This window comes from Gasterosteus aculeatus, chromosome 6 (assembly GCF_964276395.1).
Source record: "Gasterosteus aculeatus chromosome 6, fGasAcu3.hap1.1, whole genome shotgun sequence".
Taxonomy (NCBI): Eukaryota; Metazoa; Chordata; class Actinopteri; order Perciformes; family Gasterosteidae; genus Gasterosteus; species Gasterosteus aculeatus.
This window is the reverse complement of record NC_135693.1, coordinates 12,645,238-12,665,498: the sequence shown is the minus strand read 5'-3', so window position 1 is coordinate 12,665,498 and position 20,261 is coordinate 12,645,238. Positions and strand designations below refer to the sequence as shown.

At 41.2% G+C, this 20,261-nt stretch overlaps 4 protein-coding genes across 11 annotated transcripts; 2 read left to right on the top strand and 2 right to left on the bottom strand.

Moving 5' to 3' along the window:
• Positions 1 to 1,719: 1,719 nt before the first annotated feature.
• Positions 1,720 to 13,079, bottom strand: rps24 (ribosomal protein S24). Of its 6 annotated transcripts, none has more exons than XM_078104459.1 (7): positions 12,963 to 13,067; positions 5,364 to 5,471; positions 4,577 to 4,642; positions 4,284 to 4,493; positions 3,535 to 3,648; positions 2,771 to 2,791; positions 1,720 to 2,177 (listed from the first exon to the last, which is right to left on the bottom strand). In XM_078104459.1, the coding sequence occupies exons 2-6, from the start codon at positions 5,364 to 5,366 to the stop codon at positions 2,786 to 2,788; spliced, it is 399 nt and encodes a 132-aa protein (XP_077960585.1). In that variant the 5' UTR covers positions 5,367 to 5,471; positions 12,963 to 13,067; the 3' UTR covers positions 1,720 to 2,177; positions 2,771 to 2,785. The 6 variants fall into 6 exon arrangements, with proteins under 6 accessions (XP_077960585.1, XP_077960587.1, XP_077960586.1 ...); XM_040179540.2 differs by lacking the exon at positions 12,963 to 13,067 and adding an exon at positions 5,767 to 5,801 and having other exon boundaries at positions 2,058 to 2,177; XM_078104461.1 differs by lacking the exon at positions 2,771 to 2,791 and having other exon boundaries at positions 12,963 to 13,079.
• eif4ebp2 (eukaryotic translation initiation factor 4E binding protein 2) lies at positions 6,578 to 11,065 on the bottom strand. Its single transcript, XM_040179538.2, has 3 exons — positions 10,611 to 11,065; positions 9,091 to 9,270; positions 6,578 to 8,551 (listed from the first exon to the last, which is right to left on the bottom strand). The coding sequence occupies exons 1-3, from the start codon at positions 10,741 to 10,743 to the stop codon at positions 8,520 to 8,522; spliced, it is 345 nt and encodes a 114-aa protein (XP_040035472.1). The 5' UTR covers positions 10,744 to 11,065; the 3' UTR covers positions 6,578 to 8,519.
• ppa1b (inorganic pyrophosphatase 1b) lies at positions 12,450 to 15,773 on the top strand. The gene is made up of 11 exons (XM_040179535.2): positions 12,450 to 12,647; positions 13,147 to 13,211; positions 13,644 to 13,697; positions 13,821 to 13,940; positions 14,074 to 14,160; positions 14,350 to 14,476; positions 14,567 to 14,694; positions 14,931 to 15,016; positions 15,123 to 15,198; positions 15,293 to 15,332; positions 15,432 to 15,773. Exons 1-11 carry the CDS (start codon positions 12,587 to 12,589, stop codon positions 15,461 to 15,463), a joined length of 876 nt encoding a protein of 291 aa, XP_040035469.2. The 5' UTR covers positions 12,450 to 12,586; the 3' UTR covers positions 15,464 to 15,773.
• Positions 15,774 to 16,434: 661 nt separating this feature from the next.
• On the top strand, positions 16,435 to 20,215 carry sar1ab (secretion associated, Ras related GTPase 1Ab). 3 transcript variants are annotated; one of them, XM_040179537.2, is made up of 8 exons: positions 16,464 to 16,552; positions 16,720 to 16,773; positions 17,624 to 17,685; positions 18,069 to 18,188; positions 18,278 to 18,343; positions 18,425 to 18,528; positions 18,616 to 18,747; positions 18,946 to 20,215. In XM_040179537.2, the coding sequence occupies exons 3-8, from the start codon at positions 17,628 to 17,630 to the stop codon at positions 19,060 to 19,062; spliced, it is 597 nt and encodes a 198-aa protein (XP_040035471.1). In that variant the 5' UTR covers positions 16,464 to 16,552; positions 16,720 to 16,773; positions 17,624 to 17,627; the 3' UTR covers positions 19,063 to 20,215. The 3 variants fall into 3 exon arrangements, with proteins under 3 accessions (XP_040035470.1, XP_077960582.1, XP_040035471.1); XM_040179536.2 differs by lacking the exon at positions 16,720 to 16,773 and having other exon boundaries at positions 16,435 to 16,552; XM_078104456.1 differs by lacking the exon at positions 16,720 to 16,773 and having other exon boundaries at positions 16,435 to 16,552; positions 18,425 to 18,747.
• The last annotated feature ends 46 nt before the right edge of the window (positions 20,216 to 20,261 follow it).

Sequence of the window (20,261 nt, the reverse complement as noted above, 5' to 3'; positions counted from 1 at the left end):
TTCCCTTTTCTTTTCGTATTTGCCATTGATTTATTTTAACGTTTATTTCTTCCAAAACTAAAATCCTGCATCGTTTTTTATTACTGTTATGTCATCTTCCTTAAAATAAAAAGAGAAAAGAGAAATATTTTCACTCATCAACAAACAACAGAACACCAAGGAGGAGATGTGCACATCAGAGAAACGGCAGAAGAAGGAGGAGGCGAGGAAGAGGAGGAGGAGGAGGAAGAGGAGGTGAGCGGGACAAAGACAGAGGCAGAGTCTCCTGGGACGGACCAGAGGGGCCGTGGAGAGAGGAGCTTAATTTCCCGGCACCATCTGCTACCGTAGCCCGGGTCGCAAAGCTCCACTTATGTCAAACCTCCCACAACCGAACACCAGGGGAGCCCCCGAAGACCCCTGCCGCCGCCTCCTCCTCCTCCTCGGTCCCCTGCACAGGATACCTCCTCCACACCTATGCAAACCACCCACCCCCACACACACACACACACACACACACACACACACACACACACACACACACGTATCCTCCACAAAGGAACCAACACACACACTTCAGAGGAGATAAATGAATGTGCCGTTATCTGGGTCATGGAGGGGTTTGAGATTCTGTACAGGAGAAGAAAAGGCATGAGTACCCGGGCACCGCCTTGTTAGAAGCACTTAGTGTTCTCCGGGAAAATGAATTTTGCTTTCATTTATTCATGAATATATGAAAGAAAAGCAGCTTCATGCGAGGTCACCGTCCACCCAATGGGGGTCGTGATCCAGTTACTCCGGTTTGTAACTCCGGTGTCGCGGGGTTGAAATGATCTTGATGAACTGTTGTTCCGTGGTAGCCGGCTGGCATCGATCGAAGCAAAGCCCAAAGGAACCGCTGGGTACAAATATAGGCCCCTCTGCCGGGGAAACAAGGGCCCAAAACTCAAAATGTGTCAATGGAAGTGCCTCCAAGCCAATGTTCTTCCTCTCTTCCCAAGCGTTGGTGTGAAGGGTCTGGCTGACTTTGTGTAGGCATGGAAATGTCAAATTGCAGGGAAGAAGACAATTACATGTGTGCTGCATGGAGCTGAAGTGCAGAACCAGATAATAAAGCGAGAGGAGTGTTACTGGCAAGAAATTGAAAGTCAGAAAGTGACATTTTCAGCACTCTAGTGGGGCAGATTTCTTTCATGGAGAGAGTACTTGAAAGGTTTCAGCTCCTGCATCCACAACATGGAGGGAACAGTGGAGTCCATGAAAATACAGGAGACGTATGTGTGTGTGTTACCCTGAGGAGAACATTCCCCAGCATTTCAGTCACTTCTTTTACACGCGCTCTCTGGTGGTTTCTATGCATCTTGTGTGAAAAGGTCACGCAGCAGAGGGTCATTATTGTTTATAAACAGGAAGTGGGAAACGACCACGTGCAGACGAGCGTATCCAGCATTTCTTTTCAGCCTTTGGTAATTCCGTTTAGTGTTTCCAACTGGTTGTGCATTTTCATAAGCGAGGGGAGTCCCCATGTGGCCGGTTTAATTACTACAGTGAAATATTTAAATACAATTCAAACATGACTAACTGGTGTTCAGATAAAAGGTTTCTGGTCCTGACGAGACAAACTACCAATAAGAACATCATTCAAAAGAGTCGCGATGTATAGAATAGAAAAGAAGACCCAAGTGGTCAGCCTGTGTGGAGGACGACTACGTAAATCACATTTAATACAATTAGAAGCACTTTATAAACCCAGTACCTAATTTATTAGCAACAGTATATAAGTGAATGACTGGTTATTCAGCTCCTAGCGGTAAAGTCCCTGCAGAGCCACAGTCACATCAAAAGAAGTAGTTTGTTCAAGTCAAAGGACAGACGACGTGCACCGACAAGCCAGTCAGGGTTTCTTACAAATGCAACACACTGATGTCGGGATCGTGCCAGTTGCTTGAGGACGGCGGTCTGATAAACCGAGTCACTGAGCGGAAATAATGGCCGCCAAAATTACCTTTTAGAGACACCCTCAAATATACAGACTAGATTTACAGCTATAGGCAGACAGATACAAGCTCAACGCACACATATAGATATCTATATTATATGATAAATGAATAAACCCCAGTGTTTTTTCCAAAGTTTATTTGATGACAATATACAAGAACATCTTGAGCACGGAGTCCCTCCCTGGTTGTCCGCTCTCACTGTGGGGAGGAAACGGTACAATTAATGACAGACATTTAATTCCTACTACAAAAGAAACTTCCAGAACAATGCATATAATATTAGGTTGAGGACCACACACTGAGCAAACAAAAACTTAATTTAGGCAAGACCAATAGTTTTAACCCAAACATCTTAGTCTGAAGATTCGTAAAACATGACTGGACTAGGACGTGTTCGGGAAAGAATTCTGTGAAAACTGTACATATTGGCGGGCTTTTAGTTCGAACCACACTCAACATTAAGAATGTAAGAGCCACATGCTACTCAGGTTCTGCTTCTATTGACCAGAGATCTGAAGCATCAAAGCACTCGTGTCTGTTTAAATGTACGGCAGGTTTGAGAGCCTAATGGAAAGGCCTATCGTAGTGCTACAAAGGAACGGCAGAGGGAAAAACCTATTAGCCGGGAGTTTGAAAAGACATGTGTAAGTAGAGGCTGGAAGGAGAGGGGGGGGGGTCACTGAAGGAGAAATTGCATGGGTGGGTAAGGCAAGACATGCATAGCACAGCTTAGGCCTTTCAGCATTTGATGTCCAACACAATGGCACACCATGCTTGTTCAGCTTCTATACCTGCACACTGACACTTCACTTCTGCAAAAGAAATCCATGGGAAGCAAAATCAAGAGCAGAAGACGGAAAAAAGGTAATGTTAACAGTTGAAAATAAAAACATGAGAGAAAATGATTTGTTGCATCTGTACTCGAGTCAGTTCGAAGCAAGCCAATAACGATAAGAGTGTCAATGTTTAGCAGAAACAGATTAAATACAGCTGTGTTTTGTCATTTGGGTTTTATTCTAGGCGAGTTTAGAACAGTTCACGAACACTACGTTTTAAAGTCTACTCTTTTCGCTGACGGCTCTCACATCAAAACAGCGTATAATAAAATACTATTAGCGTTCAGGTTAAGCTAGTAATTATTAGTTTCAAGAGAAGGCTATGGCACGGGTGGTGGTGGGAGGGGGGCATCAAGGGTGGCTCTCGTATGGGTATGTGAGGGGGGGAAAGGAAGGAGACGGCTACGTCACTACTGGATTGTCTGCACACTGCAGGTGGTTTATGCACAACTGTTACCTTCTACAGTTCCCAAAGATAATTGGATATGATCGGAAAGATGGAAAAGGAAATGAAAAAAGTAAGAATTGGGAGAAAAATAGCAATGATTAACAACATCTGCAAAAAATGATCCTTGTTTTTTAACCCTTAATTTAGGACAGACCAAAAATATGTTCTATTTTCCCGTGGTATGCGCTCTAAGGACATTTAGTCAACAGAGCTGACCGGAGACGCACACGTTTAATGACTGTTCTTAAAGTACGTAAAACGGTCACATTACCTTTTTGCCAGCAGCGCCCACACTGGCCTTTTTGGTGCCTCGTACTTTCTTCATTCTGTTCTTGCGTTCCTTGCGCTGTTTCCTTGAGGTCTTCTTTTTCTCATAGAGACCATGCTAAGAACAAAAACCAACACAGGTTTAATTGGACTCGATACTTTGGCCATCATAACCGTGTGATGTTAATACATTCACAATTTCCACATCACTTTAAAGCGAACGTAAAGTTGTCATTTTACATGCATGAGTTTATACTCTAAAATAGTTCTATCTTTTAGGGAACAGTTTCCTACTATAAAGTGACGTGGGGTCACAGCAGCGTGCGGAGGGGCCGGTAATCAAACCACCAACATTGTGATTAAAAGAACAGCCTACGGAACAGAGTCAAAGACACTACCAATATCGCCAACCCATAGGATTACATTGGTGGCAGACAGACATTTTTAGCAAACTAGGTGTACTGGAGCATAACATGGATTAGGGGCAGCTAATCACGAGAAGCTGTGACAAACACTGAATTGTGCTTTGTAATGATTATAGTAATTGAGGGTCTATATTGGGCTTTGGCAGGTAACAGTTAAATAAAAATACCTAAAATATGGGCACATACAAAAGGTCACCTGCTTTCAAATAACTGGCCTATTCCCACATAATCCACCATTGATGTGTGTCAATGGATATGCTTTTTATGGTATAACTTGTCATACCAGGGTGCTTGACTTGACATGGACTCAAAAAGGGACAAGACTCACTCTGGCCAGTCTGTGTTTGGGCTCATTCTTCTTAGCGTAGTCTAGGGAGTCGTAGACCATTGCAAAGCCGGTTGTCTTGCCGCCACCAAACTGAGTCCTGAAGCCAAATGCGAACACGACATCAGGGGTGGTCTTGTACATCTTGGCGAGCTTCTCCCTGATTTCAGTCTTTGGGACTGTGGCCTTGCCAGGATGCAGGACATCGACGACCTACAGGGAGGAAAGGCCCGTGAATACATGACTGCATCACAGATGCACACAGTTAACACTGCCGAAGTGTTCAAAACGCTTACCATTTGCTTCCTCTGAAGGAGACGGTTCGTCATGAACTTGCGGGTCCTGACTGTCACTGTGTCATTCTGGAGGTGGGAGAAAGCAGAAGGATGGACAATATTCAACAACTTGTTAGTCTGGAACTACGGATCTCAATATAAACAAATAAAAAAGGCACACGATCATTGCATTGCATTTTGCCTCTCCAGGTTCCATTGACTAACCGGCTAATATGACGTTAGCACCTATACGCTAACCAGGAAATGCATAACGTTCTGATTCTGATAACGTTCTGCTTCCCCCGCCTCGATTCATCTTAATCTATAAACCACTATGTGCCAGTTGACAAAGTCAAGTAATTCTACAGCAGTTTAATGCCCTTGTTCGTGCAACATGAGGGCCTCGCCATGGCTCCCGCTGTAATACATGCTAACGTAAGCCGCAGGGAGCTAGACTCTGTTATTGAAATCTAATAAGGGTCTACACGCGTTTGGGAGTCATTTAAGCAACCGTGTAGTTTGACTAGTATGCGTTGCGAATAAAAGGCCTTTAAAACAGATAGTGGAAAGTACACATTCCATCCGAAAGGAGGTAAATAGACTGTTGATGGCGTCCAGGGGAGCAACTGGGTTAGCATTTGGATGCTGACGCTTAATATCAGTTCAACTAGCGTCAAACCTTCTCGATATCGGGATTATACTGTAGTGCACACTTAAACCAACACTTATAGGGAATGTAATGGTTTAGGAATATCGGATGGCCTCGATGATGAACGGATTTTACTTAATAGTTGACCACCAGACTCACCATCTTTGACGCCGTGCTCGCTCAGGGACGTAGAAAAGGAGGAAGGACCAGCAGGCGACCGGATTAATGCCTGCACAAAATCATTTAGGTACGTCCTTCTCCTGCCTGCTGCAAAAACGTAAACATAACGTTAATTTAAGAACTCGGCGGAATTATTTTATTGTTTTTCTTACAGCAGGCGTAATACAGAGCCTATCAGATTTATACGACTTAACCGTTTAATTTAATACGTTTGCGTATTTTGATAAAACCTGATGCGTTTTTCCGACCGCCAAACCTTACTTTTGATTTCTGCGTTCATGCTGACAAATCAATGGACTGCTTGAAGTTTGAGATAAAACACAACCTGGGTTATTTAGATGAGCAAACTGTAAACGTGTAAAAGTACTGTGGCTATACAGACCTGTTTGGAAAACGTCGACTGCAGTTCATTTATTTACCACTAGACGTCAGTAGTACGCGTCTGAATAATAAAGTCAGTACCATTTAGTTCGAGGGATCAGGAAGCAGTATGTCAATAACCACAGTATCCTTGTGTAAATGCACAGCATAATTTTGAACGCGTATGTCATGCCCCAGTTATAGTGGTCCAGGGCCATGAATTGATGTGGAGCTGCCAGACACCTTCATGTTTCCATAGACTATTGTAGATTGCACATGGCAGACTATGAATGGCAGCTTTTTACTGTGCCTGGAATATTGGCCAAAAGTCCCTTCTACGAGACAGTATATTTTGTCCTGCAGTGTTGTAATTCTGCAATTAATCAAAATATCCAAAAAAGTAAATATTTCACTTACACCATTTTATTATTTGATCGACTTGAGCATAGGTTTAAAAGTTTACAACTAACAGTCTTTGCACATTTTTAGTCGGTCTGCCTGACAAATATATCGAAAGAACATCCCACATAGTTTACTACTGCCTCTACCGTTAAAAGTCTTGTGAATAGAGAAATTAATCGGTGCTATAACAAAGTGTATGTGAAGAGATTATATTTTTTGTTTGCTAATGATTACTAGTGATGTGACATTTCGGATGTGAAAAGAGAGCTGCGCTCTGTTGCACAGCATGAATCAGTGTTACAAAGAAAACATAATGAGAAATATCAACATAAGAATATTGGACGCCACTTAGTCACGTTCACTGATTCCCTCCATGTTTGTGCCACATTAAAAAGAAATACCAAACAGGTAATTAAAAACACAACATCTTATTTACTTTGTTACAGAACTTTATTGATCTTGCAGCAACAGAGTCCACTGGCATTGGAGTTTCATTTAAAATAAGGTACTTGAAATAAGAGCAGAAAGTTACAGTAAGTTTTGGTGCAAATCACCTTCAACACACAATGTTAAGCCCTCATTGCCAAACCAAACTGACTTGAAATGAATCTGCAATCTGAATTATAATGCTGCCAAATGTTGCCAAAATGTTTAACGCAAATTGGGTTCAAGCAACCCCTGAATGTAGTGTTCACGAAACGAGGCCAGAATAAAATACGTAGCCAAAAAGAAAAAGAAGAAAACCTTTGATAGACATCCTTTGAGCCAGTCACTGGTTCCCCTCGTTTAAAGAAACTAACTGGTGTTTTGAGTAAAAAAACTTCATGGTGATTGATTTTCCAAGTGAAGAAATGTTTGGACAATTAACAGACGGGAATGTGTCTATGATGGTGTAACACAAGCAAACAAACTTTAGGAAAGGAATTTAGACTAAATGAGCTCATGGAGTTCTTTAAACCATCGCTATCTGAACTCCAGAATCCCCAAATGAAATGTGTGCTGCCACTCACAACTTCACACCTGCTGGAGGAAGGAAGAATTATTAAAAAAAAAAATAAATAAAACTTATTTGCTTTGCCAAATTGCCAAGAACAATGTTACTGTCACAGTGAAAAAATAAACATCTGTTGGAAAATACAACTCGATGGCCAGGAACCTAATTGTAGTTACTGCATTTGATGTAAAGTAAGGCATGGACAGACGTGACACATTGGAGGAATAGGGTGATGTCCGGCGGGTCGAGGACACGGGGAACCTGATGTAAACAATGTCTTCTGGTTCATTGACACGTCATCCAAAGGCTCGACATTGCTGATGATGCCCAAGTAATTAACCTCAACACCCAGAAATTGCGTAAAAAAATAAGAATGCATAGAAGACAATTTTCAAAAATCTTATTTTTCACCTGAAAAATGCTATCGTGATATTAACCCTTTCCACAATCTAATTATTGATCTGGTCTGGATAATAATAAACACCTGATGTTGCAGAGTAAAACCTAATTTCTTTAATTGATCCAATCATGAACAAAAAGTGTCAATAAGGGAAAGTGAATTGACTTTTCTCAGGAAGAGGAAGGTGTAAACACAGTTTCTATGAAGGTCACATTAGCGATATTGTTATGCTGTTCTGAAAGTTAATTGCCATTGAAAATCTTGTTTTTAATTACGAGGTTTATAATTAGATTCAAGTGATAATAGGAAAGACAATAATTTGATGACAACAAAATATAAGATTAATTTGAAAAAGTTGGAAGGCTTTTGTTGGAAATGGGAATTGAAATATTGGAAAGGCATTTTCACCTAATCACAGAATAAAAACAAAAAGCACATCCCTTTGCATTCCTTCACAGGAAACTTAACTGACTGAACAATCAATTTTTAGATTGTGGGGTTTTTCAAGTCATTCAGAAAAAAAGACAATAAAATCCCTTAAACAAGTTGTCAAGGGTTCTTAAAACAAAACCATGATGAATATCAAAGATTTTGATTGATTCCAAGGCCAGTGCTTCCTCTTTCAATTAACGTCAGTTTCATAGTGTGCTCCGCTCACAGAAAGCTGGAAGACGAGCGCTGCAATCTGCTAATTGGACCAAGTGTCTGGGTACAGAATTTTCAGGCCGGCTTCCTCATTGTGTGGTTTGTACAGCGACTGGTAACCATGGAGATCTATACAAATAAACATGATTTCCAGAGTAGACGTATGCGTGACACGCAGAATCCCCGTGGTTTACAAACATTACATTCAGCTGCGAGACAGAGAGCTAAAGAAGATGGCTGCCGTGAGGGCTCACAACATTGGTTTCTACAAGCCAAGCCACTGGCACGTGGGGATGCCAGGTCATTTGCTTCGTGCTGGTGTGCCTCCAGTCTGTTAGATGTCCATTTCAAACTGAGCATCATCCCCTTGAAAGGAAAGCAAAGGCAACACGGTGTTGAGGCATGTCTGGAACAGAGCTGAGTGGTTTAATGGCCGAGGCGGTTATTAAAGAGGTGCACTGTGCGATGCCCCGTCCGCGCGCTCCAAATAAAGGAGCCTCTTTTACTGGGTGTGTATATAATCTAAGTCTACATTAATGGGCTGTAAAAAGAAAGCCAACATGTAACTAACGGCAAGGCAAGAATAAGAAAAGTTTAATCAAACTGCTGAACCTCTGAAGGAGGGTAAAAATATAAACGCTACGTTATAATCGTATAATGATCGCGTGTGGAGTTGGCCTTTGGTTTACATTGGCCATCTTTGACATAAAGTCATGACTGAAGTCTCTTCACATTCTGTTCATCATGTTTGATGAACCATTGGACCGTGAAGTGGTATAATCATAGTACATACAGAGTAAGTGTATGTGTCACATGATGGAGAAGGAAAGGGCTGCTGATGACGATACCGACAAAACACTCTCTGTTACATAAGAAGATCTCTTGATCAATATTGTAACACTTACCGGTTGCAGGTTTGCCGTCATGTTTGATGATGTGCTTGTTGGCTTCGTTCTTCTTGTTCTCTCTCAGGACATTTTGGCTCGTCACTCCAGGGATGACGGGCAGGTGAGCCGGGGGAGTCTGGGCAATGGGGGAATTACGCCTGTCAAGCAGGAACTTGCGATCATAGATGATTCGGGTCCCTGAAAAAAATAAAAATATATAATCACATATAAGTTGCAGTAACTCATTGTCTTTAGTGGAGGAAGTATGGAATGAGGGTCCTATAAAAAGGTGGTGGTCAAAACGCTGGCTTTCATCCAGAGGGCCCAAATTAAAGCAGGGCTCTGATAATAAAAGCAAATAAATTAAATGAACCCAAAAGAATCTAAAGAAAAAAAAGGAAACGTGAAAGAACATGGACCACTCAGTCGAGTCAGTGACTCACACACTTTTAATTTAGCCTTCTTAGGAAACAAGGAAAACATCCAAACTGGTAAACTGCCTCACTGTTTCCTTTCCCACATTCGCTCAAACTGTCAAGAATTGATGCACATAAAAGACACAAGGTTCTGATAGTGAAAGATACTTTTTCCCAGTTGGATTTGACCCCCAACTTTGCCACATCGTCTTTTTCCTTGAAATGTTGAAACTTCCGCTATCATGTAATGTACATGCGGTTTGCTTTTTAACATCACAGCACTTGTGTATTTAAATGTGTTATTATTATTCATTTATAACTCCGACATAAAACAGTTTGGCTAACCGTTTTCAAGGCAGAAAAAAAGAAACGCATGGGTTTACATATTAACGATGGCTCAGTTACAGGTTATTGCATTGTGGTGTAGCAATTATTTGGATCATAACCTGTTTGACTGGTGTGTCTGTCGATTCCAACGGTTGTTTAGGTTTCGCTTTGCTTCACACTTTTCTCAGGTTATTGCAATTGCTCCATGCCCTTTGGAAACCATTGCTTTACAAAATACTTACGATAATAAATCTCCTGCTTATCTGAAGTGGACATTTGCTGCCTTTTCACAGGTTTGTATTATTGTAAACTTAAAAGTATTTGACATTTACACTGTAATGGGACATACTTGTATAAAAAAAAACCACAATGACATAAACACTTATAACATTGACATACATTGTCTGTGCAGATTTGAAGCACTATAGGAACACAGTGTTCAAATCACAAGGCGATGAGTATGTATGGGTCTGCGGTCTTGATGTATAGCACGTCCTCGTCTGAAAGGAACTTCTATGCAATAACTAACATATGGAATCTAACTACACTGACACATTCATTATTAGCTTTAAGTTGCCGCACAATGCACTTATCAAAATCTCTGCGCTGCAAACCAGCCAATCAGATAGCCGCGAGGGCGAAGAGGGGGCGGGGCTTCTCTTTGTTTTTGTTTTGATCGCGATGACACGGTAGGCCACGGTGACATAACACAGACGTTTCGGTGAAAACATCTCGCCCGCCATCCATTTTCGTTTGTGAAATGAAAAAAAGAAAGACAGATCGCCGTTGTCTTACCCCCGGGAGTGGTGGAGAATAAAGTGCCTCCGGGGGTGGTGCAATAGTCATGAGGTAGCTGCGTTGTGTCGTTGATCAACACCGTCCTGGTCGGGATGGCCCTGCACTCGCTAAGCTGACGACTGGTCGACATTTTTCTGCGCCGATGACGGAGACGAATCTGGCAGAAACGGGAAATGTTTGCAGGTGTTTCTTTTTTTTGACCCCCGAAGGACGGTGCAAACCCCGGGGCCGATTCCCACTCTCTTCTCTCCCCTGAAAGCTTTCTGGTCTCTCCGGTCGTCCTCCCAGCCGTCAGCAGCGTCCCTCAGCAAAGGCAGGAAGCGCGGAGAGCAGTGGGCGGATATGACGTCAGCGGCGCGGAGCATCAGCCCCACTTTGTGTCCCTCGATGCATAGCGCATATGTGTGCTTTTTGGGTCAGCCCAAGCTTTGCCACGTTGCCCACACGGAAAAATGGCTTAGAACAGGCAAAACAACCCGTGCCAAACAAGAGATCGAAACATTAAAGCTAAGGAGCGTCAATCAATGGCAGCATACTACTTATTAGAGTCCCTACGTCTATTATACGTCTATTATAAGTGGTGAAATACATACATGGTCAAATGCAGAATAACACAAAATGATCACATTTACAACGGTAAAATCCTGCTTTTACATCAATGCTTGGTTATATGGCCATTCTTTCGGAAATGCATTGTTTACTTCATATATATATATATATATATATATATATATATGAAGTAAACAATGCATATATATATATATATATATATAGGTACATATATTATTATGTTTAGATACTTTTGCTTTAGCACTACTTTAGCACCATACTGTCAATGCATGTCCCGGGCTGCATTCAAGTGCGTCTCGTAATCTTTTAACAGAAACTTGGTAACAAAAAAAAAGACTATGTTGAGTTTCCACAGACTATCCAATTTTAAACTAATTAAAGCACATGGACCCCCCGCCACCTCCTCCTAATTTGTCCAGATTTATCAAGATTATTTAAGCACAAAGCCAGAATCTGTGAACTACAATATTGTAACATCGGTCGTCTTTGGACACATCGTGAGAAGATCCGAAAAAGAGGCAAAAATTAATTCTAAAATCAGATTTAATCAAACATTTTACTATACATGTCTCATATGAGATAAGACAAGATAATCCTTTATTAGTCCCACAGTGGGGAAATTTACAGGATTTATAGCAGCGTAGAGGTTAAAGCCTCGCCCCAAATAAAATGTTTTCCTGAATACTGTAAAACACTACAAAGTACAATTATGTGTACCTTTATCATTATTACTAAGCCATAATGAACTCGCCTTATACTTAGAGTCACATATTCAGTGAGACTTTAACTTACTGCATTGAGGGCAGAGAGCTACAGTTGTGAAGATAATGGGAAAATTACCCCACTTGATTAATTGTAAACATTGTAGAAATTATGTATTGGTCTTCTTCTGTAGTTTCCAGTATTGTATGCTGTATGGATTTCAGCGAAAAGCAAGTCCACAAAGAGCACAATGTAACTACTGGAGATGTAATGGTTTGGCGATAGTAATATCATAAAGATAAGATATGACATAGGTGAGTGCTTGTCATTTCCATTCATAAACATATTGCACATATTTTACTGTGGGAGTGTTTTCCAGTTGTTTGTGGTTTCATACAACGTTAAATTTAAAGGAAGGACTCAGTCTGGAAATGTCAAAATATTTTCAGCACGTTGATCTATTAACTTGCTATACAACCTAAAAGGAAACATCATTTAGTTCATATTTTTATAAACACTATATACTCTGCATACCCTGGCACGTTCATGTGCTAAGTGTTATAATTCCGACGGCTCCTGAAGGCATCAGACAAACAGCGCATGCGCCGTGCCCTTTCTTTCAACGCTACCCAGCACCCGGCGCATACGGCTCTTTCCGCCTACACTCCTCCATCCTAAAGCCAGCGAACCTGCACCCAAACATGAGCTTCACAGTGGAGGAAAGGGGAAACCTCAATTCCCTGAACTACCGCATATTCTTCAGTAAGTAGAAACTGAGTAGAAATGCTTACGTTTCTCGTTAGATACTTTGAGGTCTTTACCACAAATCCTACCGACTAGCGGCGACCTCCCACGTGTTACTTATTTAGTATTAGTGCTGTTTTATCACGTCAGTGATAGTTTGGGGCTGTTTGTTCTCACACAAATCTCCACTAGTCCCGATATTCGTAAAGTCTCTGTTTGAGTCATTTTAAGAGGCGTTGGCGGGTATTGGCGGTTCCCCCGGGGTCCCCGGTGAGATTAAACCGTTTCTTATTTATAGTCTTTAAACTCTAATTCGTCCCCGTCCTTTCTTACCTGGACTTTGGAGAAGGAAGTTGGATATTTCGGGAAATCCAACAAGGTGCTCGCACACGTCATCTGGCGTTAAAGCGTAAAGGCGCTGAGTGCAGCGCCCTCTGTGGTTACACGGTGTCAATGCAGCATTGACATACAGCCTGCATGCCGCGTTCATAAGCTGTTCCTTCTGACTGTTTTACAGAGAATGCTGAAGGAAAGTATGTGTCACCGTTCCATGACATACCAATGTATGCTGATGAGAGTCAGGTATGTAGCACCTGTAAATTCTAACCCAGTAAATGTATGTATGTATGTATACAAATATGTGTATGTATGCATATGTGTGTGCATTTAATTTCTGCACCATTTTAAATACATCACTACTTAACATATAACCTGCAGGGTTAGATATTAAAAAAATCAGCCAGTGGACCGGTTTTAAAAAGGAGTGACGTCATAGTCTGTTTGCTATGGCAATGGCCTTTGCTCTTTATTTTCTCAGTGCTGTGTCAATACTCTCTTGTGATTGCAGTAGATTAAGTTTTATCTAATCTAATGAAATAATTATTCTACCAATGTCTTGCCCAAAGTGATGTCAGTAAAATATGACCATTTGCTGTGTCATCTTCTGCCGGGTCCTGTTTATTTTTCAGAGCAGTTAAAAATATTTATGACAGATTAATTTCTCATTTCTTACAGAACATCTTCAACATGGTTGTCGAAGTACCAAGGTGGACCAACGCAAAGATGGAGGTATGAGTTTCATTTAAGTGTTTTGGTTGGAAAAAGACCTGAAATAAATAATGGTGTTTTTGTTTTACTTTTAGAACTAATCCGTTCTTTAAAAGTAACAGCAATACAATTCTATTTTTTTAGATTGCTACAAAAGACCCCCTGAACCCAGTAAAGCAAGATATGAAGAAAGGCAAGTTACGATTTGTTGCCAATGTTTTCCCACATAAAGGCTACATATGGAATTATGGAGCCATTCCTCAGGTTCGTTTTTTGTTTGTTTTTTTCAATTTGAGTTTCCCCAGAAATTACCAATTTTGAAGCATTTAAAATATACACCAGCAAATGTTTAATGTGACTTCATTCTGCTGGCGTGCTCTGTTCTGCGGCCCTTCAGACATGGGAAGATCCCTCGCACAAAGATGGAGACACCGGCTACTGCGGAGACAACGACCCCATCGATGTCTGTGAGATCGGCAGTAAGGTAAACCGCTAGCCGATGATGTTAGAGCCTCACACAAATGCTTGTCTTCTTTTGCAAGGTCACAAAGCCACGTTGATCATCGATTTCCAGTGTTTTCTTTGTGTGCGTTCATGTAATTGAAGAAAAGCGAATACTCAATAATAAGTCAATGGAAAAAAAATGAACTGCAAGCTGAAATGTGCTGTTTAGGTTCATTCCCGTGGGGATGTAATCAAAGTGAAGGTGCTCGGGGTCCTGGCCATGATCGACGAGGGCGAGACTGATTGGAAAGTGATTGCAATCAATGTAGAGGACCCTGAAGCCAACGACTTGAACAGTAAGAACCCTCATATTTGTGCCTCTGAGTTTTGTTGCAGTCCTGCATCGGTCGTACTGGACTAACGACGTTGCCCTCATGTACGTTCAGACATCGGTGACGTCCGGCGCCTGAAACCTGGTTACCTGGAGTCCACGGTCGACTGGTTCAGAAGATATAAAGTGCCAGATGGGAAGCCAGAGAACCAGTTTGCTTTCAACGGCGAGTTCAAAGACAAGGTGTCCACCCTAACGCACCTAACTCTGCTCTCCTTTTCACTCTATCAAATGGTCCCTTTTTTTAAACTGTTGACCGTGCCGTGATAAAACCTACTTTCAGTTAACTGCTGTCCGCGCCCTTGTCAAACAGGTGCAAACTTCACTCAAACTAGAACTGAATGTAGTTATAAACATATTATTTCTAATTTAAAAAAACATACTTTCAAGCAGGCACTTAACTGCTTTTTGTTTTTTAGGACTTTGCCATCAAAGTGATCAAGAACACGCACAACTTCTGGAAAGATCTCATTTCCCAAAAGGCCGATCCTGGTGAACTCAACTGGTAAACACTGTTCTTACCCGTTTGACCACAGCTGAAAATACAGCTGTTTTTTTAGGACCAATTATAGCTTCTAAACCATAAATGACTGTCTTATCGTGCAATACAGCAAGAACACGTGTGTCTCGGCCAGTGACAGCCCTTACTTCTGCTCAGCGGAGGAGGCTAAAGCTGTTGTCAGTGGAGTAAGTTAATTGATTTTGTTGTTCCCTTTCTTTCTTTTTTTTCAACATCTGCCCTTTTCCGGTCGCATAACTGATGTTTAATTGTCATTTTTAGACCAGTCCTCCTGGAGATGAAGAACCCATCCCCTCATCAGGTAGCCTTTCAAAGAAATGTTCCTGTCAATATTATAACGATGTGTATATCTGCCAAACACGATTGATCTGACGCAAGATTGATGTTTTTTTATTTGCAGTAGATAAATGGTTCTACTATGAGCGGAAGTAACCCAGCAGCGGTTTGGATTGGAGCAGTGAAGCAGTGATCTCACGTACTTGTAGATGGTGCCACCAATGTGAAGCAATGTGGGTGTTTGGTTCCGGGCTGGCTGATTCCCTGTAGATGCGTAGATGGGGAGATAATAGTTGTTTACTGTAGGAAATGAAAAGTAATCATGTCTCGACCAAATTAATTTTCGTATTTAATAAAAACTCTTAAGATTTCCTGTCAAAAATTAAAAGTGCTATTCTTGTAGTTACTGGTACCATCATGTATGAGAATCTGAACTGCTTAAATAAAGTTTCTCTGGTTAAATTATCATCAGTTTTGTTTCTTCTTTTTTTTGCAAAACGCTCGAAAAAGAGTTTATTCTAAATAAATGAAAGGAAAAAGTTAGGATGCACTAACTTTTCTTTTGCTGTTTTGACCGCACTAGCGGGGCAGTACATTTTGAAAATCAAGTTTTAAATAGGCTTCATCTAAAAAGTCTTAAGATTTTTTTTTGTAATTAGGCTGCTACCTAGTGTTTAGTATCCTACATTACCTTTCTAGGTTTTATATATATTAACTGTTTTCACGTCGCAGTTTGTGATACAATCAGTAATTCTGTTTGTTTTTTGTGATTAACCTTTACTATCGGGTTGATGCGCTTTTATTTTCTTAACGTGGATCAATAAAGAAATTGAGTTATCGTAGAAAATATTATTCCAGATTATTGTAACTAGTCTACGTGAGGAAGTCTGTCTGTACTGAATTAATCTTGGTCATCACATTAAAAAAATTAATAAAAATATATTTTTCATTATAACTTTAAAAAGTGTTAACTATTAGTTAAGCAATACACAATTGTAGGTTTATTGTGGCAGAAATGTATGTATAACATATTTCTTGTAGTAAATCCCTGTTATAAAAGACCGTATGAGTTCATGTTAATGTTTTAAGAATCGCCGGCACGTGCGCTCCCCCCTCTGTACACATGCCTGCTGCCTGGTGACGTATTTCCGGCTAACTGTCAAACCCGTGGGCTACATGACAGCGGACGGGACAGGTTGGACCAAAAACCCACTGACGGCTACTTCACAAGTTCGACAGACAAAGGTAATACTACCAACTCAGAGTTCGATTCGACGCCTTATTAAACTGCGCACTTCGGTTTTCGGTTTAGTTTCCCGCTTTCCTCTAACACTGCGGAGGTTTAGTTAGCGAGTCCTTCCAGATGTCTTTGCGCGCGCGCTGTTTACTAAACGTCTGTTGTCTGTTGACAGCTGATGACGTCGCTGCTGTAGCTTCATGTGACGGGACACACCGTCGCAGTAATGGTGAAAACGGACAGACTTGACTTTTTTTTAATGTTGTAATACCTGCTTTCTTTGTTTGGGAATACTGATTGTAAATGTGCATAAACTACCCGGTGGGATTTCTGTCTGAATGACAACAATACCGCGCGAATAACTCAAATAAACGCTACCTGCCGCGCTACAGACTTCATCCTGTTGGATTTAAACGTCCTCCTTTTATAAATAGGGTTCACAAATGACCCAACACCGAAACACTGTTTGATAAGTAACCAGCAGTGGGATATTTCCCCCTAAGCCTGTGTGTGTGTGTGTGTGTGTGTGTGTGTGTGTGTGTGTGTGTGTGTGTGTGTGTGTGTGTGTGTGTGTGTGTGTGTGTGTGTGTGTGTGTGTGTGTGTGTGTGTGTGTGTGTGTGTGTGTGTGAGAGAGAGAGAGAGAACCAGAGGGTGACTGCCAAGATCAAGTGTCCTTGCCACAACCCGTCATAAAAATAGTCAAAGGAAGATCAGTGCAACTTAGTGAGACAGCTAAGAAACTAGCATCTAAAAAAATCTTCTCAAGGCTGTTTGCCCTCCTCTCCTTTCATGCTTTAAAGCTTGAGTGATTACGCAGAGTTTATACATTCCAGCAGAGTAATCCACGGTTGGGAACGATGATTAACAATGAGCTTCAGTGGTAGATTTGTCCCTTTGCAACGCTGCATTAAATGCTATGCTTATTTTCCACCTCACTCTGTCTTGATGGGCTGCGTTGCTTTGCTCATGGGTACTTCGGAGAGGAGGCGCGGTGAAGTTGTGACGTGCACTGTAACTAACGTAACCACTGTCCTGGGCCGTGTTCTTTAATGTTCTAAATGGTGTATTTTATTTCCAGAGAAATGTCTTTCATTTTTGACTGGATCTACAAGAGCTTCAGCAGCGTCCTGCAACTGTTAGGTAAAGTACTGTTTTCACTGTAAATATAAATAATATAGTCCCGCCTTAAGCGCCAGAGTTTTTATGCCGTGTAAAACGATTTGACAAACCCAAATTAAATTGGTTGTAGCTCATGAACCCAACTGAATTATATATTGTGTATGTATACATATTTATCTATTTCTAAAACTATATACCAATTTGAAACGCTTCAAAACACAGATACAGTTGAACTCCCATGCTATCCCTGAACAAGAAAAAAAACACCTTTGTCTGTTATGAGTGTGGGCCTCACTTTCTTCATCTCGCTCTTTATTAAGACCTTCAAAACTGAGGTAAAAGAAAAAAAAAAGGTTTACACTGACCTAATTTATAATGTTTTTTTTTTTTCCTTCTATTCTCAGGGTTGTACAAGAAGAGTGGCAAGCTAGTGTTCCTCGGACTAGACAATGCTGGAAAAACTACACTCCTGCACATGCTCAAAGACGATCGGCTGGGACAACACGTGCCCACTCTACATCCAAGTATACGCAGCAATTTGACACGTTTTCACTTCTGCAGTCAGTTTTGTTTCATCACTCATCTAAAGTCAGCGCTTCCCCTCTGTCCTCAGCGTCTGAGGAGCTGACCATAGCTGGGATGACTTTTACAACGTTTGACCTCGGCGGTCATACACAAGGTAGGAATTAAGTCCAAATGCCGTCTGATGCGCCGGTAGCTGTGTGTACATAAATGCCGGAATTGTGTGTTGCTCTCACAGCACGACGGATCTGGAAGAACTATCTCCCTGCCATAAACGGAATAGTCTACATGGTGGATTGTGCAGATCACGAGCGACTAGCAGAGGCAAAAGTTGAACTGGATGTAAGTCAATCATGTTGGTTTTCACCTGTTCACGACGTTCAGCTCAGGTCTCTTTTAATGTACATTCGAAACCCCTTCTGTCTGCAGGCCTTGATGACGGATGAAACCATCTCAAACGTCCCGGTCCTCATCCTGGGGAATAAGATCGACCGCCCTGAGGCCGTCAGTGAGGATGGGCTCAGAGGAATGTTTGGCCTTCACGGACAGACCACTGGAAAGGTAATTCACACACGAGCGTTTCAATGAGTGAATCCCTGTGAAAGCAGATAGAAACGCAGCATGTTTCCAATTCCTACTAAAACAGAACAGTGTGTTTCGCAAATCTTTCAAGACCAGATCAACCCTGATTTCAGCTCAGAAGAAAAGGGTTCTTCTAATATCCATGCTTATGGATGTGGCTTTTTTTGTGGCTTTCAGGGCAAAGTGTCACTTAAGGAGCTGAATTTGAGGCCAATGGAGGTTTTCATGTGTAGCGTGCTGAAGAGACAAGGATACGGAGACGGGTTCCGCTGGCTATCCCAGTACATTGACTGATCATGTTCTTTTAACGACGCCATTTACAACGCTACCTGAACACGGACAGACATGTTCCACAAAGAGAAACCACCCGCCACAGAGATATTTGTCAACCATACCATGTTTAGGACTTTGCGGCAGCAGGAAATGTGTTACGAGTGTTTTGTGTTCAAATGATTTGTATTCTTCATGGAGTTCAAAGAAATCTATTGCGCATCAATCAAAGCACAGTGAGTCAAAATATAATTAATAATATAAGTAATGAATCATCCGTCTGTATTGCTGAGATTCGGTGTGGAGGATAATCTTCACTGTGTGGTTTCCTCCTCAACTTAAAGCCTTAAAGAATTCGGTCTGCCATCTAGAACATGTGATCGCTGTGAACCAGTTTCTGACCCGGGTTTATTTTTAGCTGCTGGTGTAGACTTACAGTGAAGGTCAATTTGGTCAACATTTTGTGTTTGAGAGTGAATACTATAATTATTTCATATGTGCCCTACTCCTTTCAAAGTAGTGGAAATATTGAAAAAAACAAACAAATTTTCACTCAAGAACACATTAGGGGTTCTGGGCAGCAATGCAGAGATTTGGTGCCATATTTAAGAAAGGTGTTGATTCAGTATGCTGCTACCTCCAAGATACCATCAGTTGTACTGATTTCATGTTGTTTTCTAATTGTTGGGAAGGGTTTACAACTGCAGGGGAAGTATATGAATGTGACCACAAGTGCATTAGCGGATATGTTTGCTGTGAAGAGCTTTATTTAATAGTACAGGACTGTGATTAATATTTAGTATATAGTAACTACATAGGCACAGCCAGGTTATCTGACAATGTTGGATGCCAAACTACTGGTTTTTGAGGAAGGTGTATTCCTGTAAAACAACTTGAGTACTTTGTGATTAATGGCTGCTCAAAACATGCAGTGATATTAGGAGAGTACTTTGGTGTTGCTTACAAATAGGGCACACAAAAGATAGACATGAATTACCTCTTACTGCAACATCATACATTTTGTATATAAGCTCTTTATCTTTTACAATAAAAATTTGGCCTGCTTTATGCTACATGAAGTTTTGTGCTCTGACATAATATATCTGTCACAAAGGGTAGGTCATATTGTTATTAAGTGTGTGAAGTTTGAGCCTAATAAATATTTTTGACAATCCTATACATCTTTGTCTTATCCATTTTTGTGAATTGTAAAAGTTTGATAT

Bases quoted from the DNA above. Each gene is read 5' to 3' on its own strand.
- rps24 (XM_078104457.1), bottom strand. The intron at 4,494-4,576 runs GTAAGCGTTTTG...TCCTCCCTGTAG, and splicing joins TCCTTCAGAGGAAGCAAATG to GTCGTCGATGTCCTGCATCC. The intron at 3,649-4,283 runs GTGAGTCTTGTC...TTTTGTTCTTAG, and splicing joins CCAAACACAGACTGGCCAGA to CATGGTCTCTATGAGAAAAA.
- eif4ebp2 (XM_040179538.2), bottom strand. From the start codon at position 10,743: ATGTCGACCAGTCGTCAGCTTAGCGAGTGCAGGGCCATCCCGACCAGG. The intron at 9,271-10,610 runs GTAAGACAACGG...TATTTTTTTCAG, and splicing joins ATTCTCCACCACTCCCGGGG to GGACCCGAATCATCTATGAT. The intron at 8,552-9,090 runs GTAAGTGTTACA...TTTCCTTTCAAG, and splicing joins TGACGGCAAACCTGCAACCG to GGGATGATGCTCAGTTTGAA.
- ppa1b (XM_040179535.2), top strand. From the start codon at position 12,587: ATGAGCTTCACAGTGGAGGAAAGGGGAAACCTCAATTCCCTGAACTAC. The intron at 14,161-14,349 runs GTAAACCGCTAG...TGTGCTGTTTAG, and splicing joins TCTGTGAGATCGGCAGTAAG to GTTCATTCCCGTGGGGATGT. The intron at 15,333-15,431 runs GTAGCCTTTCAA...TTTTATTTGCAG, and splicing joins AGAACCCATCCCCTCATCAG to TAGATAAATGGTTCTACTAT.
- sar1ab (XM_078104456.1), top strand. From the start codon at position 17,628: ATGTCTTTCATTTTTGACTGGATCTACAAGAGCTTCAGCAGCGTCCTG. The intron at 18,344-18,424 runs GTAGGAATTAAG...TTGCTCTCACAG, and splicing joins CCTCGGCGGTCATACACAAG to CACGACGGATCTGGAAGAAC. The intron at 18,748-18,945 runs GTAATTCACACA...TGTGGCTTTCAG, and splicing joins ACGGACAGACCACTGGAAAG to GGCAAAGTGTCACTTAAGGA.